Genomic DNA, 5,504 nt, shown 5'->3' on the forward strand with positions numbered 1-5,504 from the left:
ATCTCCTGTTCAGAATCCTAAATACAACCAATATCATCTGCTGTTCAGAATCCTAAATACAACCAATATCATCTACTGTTCAGAATCCTAAATACAGTCAATATCATCTCCTGTTCAGAATCCTAAATACAACCAATATCATCTGCTGTTCAGAATCCTAAATACAACCAATATCATCTACTGTTCAGAATCCTAAATACAGTCAATATCATCTCCTGTTCAGAATCCTAAATACAACCAATATCATCTGCTGTTCAGAATCCTAAATACAACCAATATCATCTACTGTTCAGAATCTAAATACAGTCAATATCATCTGCTGTTCAGAATCCTAAATACAACCAATATCATCTACTGTTCAGAATCCTAAATACAACCAATATCATCTGCTGTTCAGAATCCTAAATACAGTCAATATAATCTCCTGTTCAGAATCCTAAATACAACCAACATAATTTCCTGTTCAGAACCCTAAATACAGTCAATATAATCTCCTGTTCAGAATCCTAAATACAGTCAATATAATCTCCTGTTCAGAATCTAAATACAACCAATATAATCTCCTGTTCAGAATCCGAAAAAAACAATCAATATCATCTCCAGTTCAGAATCTAAATACAGTCAATATAATCTCCTGTTCAGAATCCTAAATACAGTCATTATAATCTCCTGTTTAGAATCCTAAATACAACCAATATAATCTCCTGTTCAGAATCCTAAATACAGTCATTATAATCTCCTGTTTAGAATCCTAAATACAACCAATATAATCTCCTGTTGTATCAGTAGAAGACACTACATATNATCCTAAATACAGTCAATATCATCTCCTGTTCAGAATCCTAAATACAGTCAATATCATCAGCTGTTCAGATTCCTAAATACAATATAAAGATATATTTTTTAATATAATCTATTCCATTTGTTTCAAACCTAATGTCACCAAGGTTTACAATGTATTTTTAATGTTTGTTTACTTATAAAGATATTACATATATTCTCAACTTCAAGAAAAATATGATTTAAACTTCCAATAGATTTCCCTGCGGCTGTAAAAGCGAAATTCTTTTCTGAACTTTTACTCGGGAAATTGAATAAGTTTATGTGTCTATCTCTGGAAAATATTGATACAGGGGGATACAGGGGATACAAGGGGTTATAGGGGGATACAGGGGGAAACATGGGATACAAGGGTTACAGGGAGATACAGTGGGATACAAAGGGATACAGTGGGGTGCAGGTGATACAGGGGGATACAGGGGATACAGGGAATACAATGCGTTACAAGGAGATACAAGGGGATACAGGGCATACAGGGTATACAGGGGATACAGGGATACAGGGGGATGCAGAGGATACAGAGGGATACTGGGGATACATGGGGATACAGGAAAAACAAGGAGTTGCAGAGGGATACAGTGGGATACAGGTGATACAGGGAATACATGGGAATACAGGGGGAAACAGGGCAAATACTGGGGGGTGCAGGGGGATTCAGGGTGATAACACAGGGAGATACAGATGTGATTATTTCTTTCCAAGGATACAACATATACATTTAAAAATTAAATTTACCTTTGTTAGAATATGTCTCTTGGCCACTATAGAGAGGATGAAAGGGTACTGGCAATAGGAGAACTGTCCAGGAATATATATATATATTATATATAAAGAAAAACCATAATGTTTTATCACATTTCTTTATGTCGGATAAACACATAACCTGAAATTATTTATGATTTTATGAAGTCATTAATAGTTCTAATTTTTCGCATTGCGTCTGTGTTGCTGTATCCTCCTGCATGTTAAATGTTCAACAATAAATACTAGGAAACATATTCATGCTTCCCTGTATAATAGTGTGTATAAGGTCTGAGATAAAACAGTATCTACAGGGTATCCAACGAACAAGTCGTCTCTCAACTTTTATGCTTCGTGGGACACCCTGTAAATTGAAAATTTTTAGATGAACGCAGGTTGACATTCAATATGTTTATAAAAACACTAAAATGAAAAATTTCACTCCACTGTTTATTATTAAAAGGTCCAGAAATATTAATAACCTCTAAGGTATTTTTTTTAAAATGAGCATGCTGAAGTTTGAAGTTTTGAACTGAATTAAATTGAAAGAAAAAATACTGTACTGATTAGTTCTTGTCCCATTCAAATATTCATTGTACAAATCAATTGCATGGCCTAAACGTACTCAAAGTTCCCACTGACTTATAGCTATATCAAAAGCCAAATTTAAAGAATTACAGCCGCAGCTAAAGTTTAAGACACGGCTCAAATATGGTTGGTTCCAATTCAATGTTTCAAGATTTAAGTCGGCGCTCGATTGAAACCGGTTTTTGGCGGATTTGAGACGCGGCTCAAATTCATTGAATTCGGACTTAGTTTTCTACTAATCAATCTAATCTAACAAACATTGCCACCCCCTGCATGTTGTACATTTACTTACAGGTTTACTACAAAGGATGAGAAATATCCTCTTTAAATACTTTAAATACAAAGTTGCAGTGAACCATGAATTAAGAATGAGACTGAAATCTGTAGTCACATTCTTTATGGATTGCCCTGTATATTCAGTATGTATATATTAGATAGGCCCCAGAGGACATATTGCATTATGAGTTGTTTTTGTACAAGAACATTATTCAGGAATATAATTATTACTTTATATACGCTGTATTCTTGTATGAAGAGTTGGGAATCAAAATTTAAAAGTTAAAGAATTGAGAAAACAGTTTACAGTTTATCTTTTGACTTTTTTATTTACTTCCTTTAAATATAAGTTGATATATTTTATATATTTTCATGTAGAGAAAATTATTAGAAAATCCAATTTATGAACAATGTATGAACCTAAATTCATACATAACATGCATTTTTAAACCTAGTTTTTCCTGTCTTTTTTCTTCATTGTACAAATATATATATATATATATAGCATACTAGCTAACTATACAGCAATAATCTGCGCAGCTTCTCAGTTTTCAATTTTCATATTTAAAGAAAGCTCTCACAATAAAAAATCTTCATAATTAAAAAAACCGCTCGTTTTTAATTAATAACTAAAGCATTTGTTTCCGTTCGTTAATTGGATTTTCCGTTAATTAAAAAAGTCCCGTTCAATTAATGGAACTTTGCCTTGGCTAACAACCTTTTATGAAAGATTTTTTCTTGATTTAAAGAAAATAAACATATTTCAGTTTAGATTAAACTTTGCTCAGTCCTAGTTTTAAAAAGCATTTTACTTTTATAATTTAACCTTAGTTGCTGTAGGAATCCACCATTTTGATTTGGCGAGCGGAGGAAGAGATTTGTCCGCAGGAGGAAACTGTCGTATTGTAATCAGCTGTAACAGATTCCTGAATAGTGATCAGCTGTAACAGATTCCTGAATAGTGATCAGCTGTAACAGATTCCTGAATAGTGATCAGCTGTAACAAATTCCTGAATAGTGATCAGCTGTAACAGATTCCTGAATAGTGATAAGCTGTAACAGATTCCTGAATAGTGATCAGTTGTAACATATTCCTGAATAGTGATCAGCTGTAACAGATTTCTAAATAGTGATCAGCTGTAACAGAATCCTGAAAAGTAATCAGCTGTAACAGATTCCTAAATAGTGATCAGTTGTAACAGATTCCTGAATAGTGATAAGCTGTAACAGATTCCTAAAAAGTGATCAGCTGTAACAGATTCCTGAATAGTGATCAGCTGTAACAAATTCCTAAATAGTGATCAGCTGTAACAGATTCCTGAATAGTGATCAGCAGTAACAAATTCCTAAAAAGTGAACAGTTGTAACAGATTTCTGAATAGTGATCAGCTGTAACAGATTCCTAAATAGTGATCAGTTGAAACAGATTCCTGAATAGTGATAAGCTGTAACAGATTCCTGAATTGCGATCAGCTGTAAAAAATTCCTGAAGAGTGATCAGCTGTAACAGATTCCTGAATAGTGATCAGCTGTAACAGATTCCTAAAAAGTGATCAGCTGTAACAAATTCCTGAATAGTAATCAGCTGTAACAGATTCCTAAATAGTGATCAGTTGTAACAAATTCCTAAATAGTGATCAGCTGTAACAGATTACTAAAAAGTGAACAGTTGTAACAGATTTCTGAATAGTAATTAGCTGTAACAGATTCCTAAATAGTGATCAGCTGTAACAGATTCCTGAATTGTGATCAGCTGTTTCTCCATATACCTGATAATGCTAGCTAGCCTGTTTCTCCGTATACTTGACAATGCTAGCTAGTCTGTTTCTCCGTATACCGGACAATGCTAGCTAGTCTGTTTCTCCGTATACCTGACAATGCTAGCTAGTCTGTTTCTCCGTATACCTGACAATGCTAGCTAGTCTGTTTCCACATATACCTGACAATGCTGGCTAGTCTGTTTCTCCGTATACCTGACAATGCTGGCTAGTCTGTTTCTCCATATATATGACAATACTGGCTAGTCTGTTTCTCTGTATACCTGACAATGCTTGCTAGTCTATGAGGTTCTAGGTTCCTGAACCAATGAACTAGAAGTTGATGATCTCCGTTGTGTAGTGAGGTGATGTTCTGCAGGATGTGGGAGAAGACGGTGTAGGTCGACTGGGCGGAGAATATTGGGTTCTGGAGTAGGATGAGTAGTGCTCTTACATTATCCTTCCTAAAATTGATCTACCATAACTCAGGTTTAACATTTTTAATTCCGGGATTAGAATTTTTAAGTTCAATTGCTCTAAAAAATTAAATACGATCAATAAAACAGGAAAAAGAAATCACATTTAAATCTGCAAAAGATTTAAATTGTGCCTGATACAGAGCAAAATAAATGTTTTAGTATTCCTACCCGTATAAAGGTTTTGATCTGTCTAGTAGAGAAGTAATAATAGATTTCAACATTGTCTTCTGTACTCCTGCACTCATACCACGGATATTATCCATAACTGTGTCTAGCAAACCAACATCCAGGTCTGGAGTTTCAAGGCTTGCTCCGTCCTGCTCTGGGTTTATCTAAAAGTATTGATTATAATGTTTTCATTATTTTGGTGGAATAAAATCATTATTAATGCTTTACAAAGATTACTTTAGCACTGCTCGTAAAAGAGAAGAAAAGAATCCACTTATACTCTATTGTATACTCTATTGGTAACTCTGAATACTCTATTGGTAACTCTGAATACTCTATTGGTAACTCTGAATACTCTATTGGTAACTCTGAATACTACTGATAAAGAAAGATTTATTGTGAAGGAACTAAGTTCTTGCGACAAACTATGATTTTTAATCCCTATATATCTTAAATCCGATGTCGTACTCCTTAAATATTTCCAACTATGAATTCTGTTCTATCAAAAAGTCTAATATTTTAATAACAAAGGTTTATTATTTTTGGTTGCAACGATGTAAGGATTAGAAAATTTTAGTTTGTGTCAAAAACTCATTTTCTTTACAGATTCAATCTTTGCTAATTAACCCTATTCCTGCTGGGGGGGGGGCAATTT

General features: G+C 33.9%; 1 protein-coding gene across 1 annotated transcript in view; it reads right to left on the minus strand.

Annotated features, from left to right (window-relative positions):
* The window catches only part of LOC111704567 (probable E3 ubiquitin-protein ligase HECTD2), a 15,793-nt gene extending 10,752 nt beyond the window's left edge, over positions 1-5,041 (minus strand). Inside the window, exons 1-6 of the mRNA XM_023476844.1 lie at positions 4,850-5,041; positions 4,487-4,666; positions 3,272-3,371; positions 2,855-2,865; positions 1,576-1,699; positions 305-331 (exon numbers count right to left, since the gene is read on the minus strand). Of these exons, the coding sequence (XP_023332612.1) occupies positions 305-331; positions 1,576-1,699; positions 2,855-2,865; positions 3,272-3,371; positions 4,487-4,666; positions 4,850-4,944 (537 nt within the window). The 5' untranslated portion in view covers positions 4,945-5,041. The remainder of the gene's footprint in view (positions 1-304; positions 332-1,575; positions 1,700-2,854; positions 2,866-3,271; positions 3,372-4,486; positions 4,667-4,849) is intronic.
* Between the last annotated feature and the right edge of the window lie 463 nt (positions 5,042-5,504).

Source organism: Eurytemora carolleeae, unplaced genomic scaffold, assembly GCF_000591075.1.
Source record: "Eurytemora carolleeae unplaced genomic scaffold, Eaff_2.0 scaffold570, whole genome shotgun sequence".
Classification (NCBI taxonomy): domain Eukaryota; kingdom Metazoa; phylum Arthropoda; class Copepoda; order Calanoida; family Temoridae; genus Eurytemora; species Eurytemora carolleeae.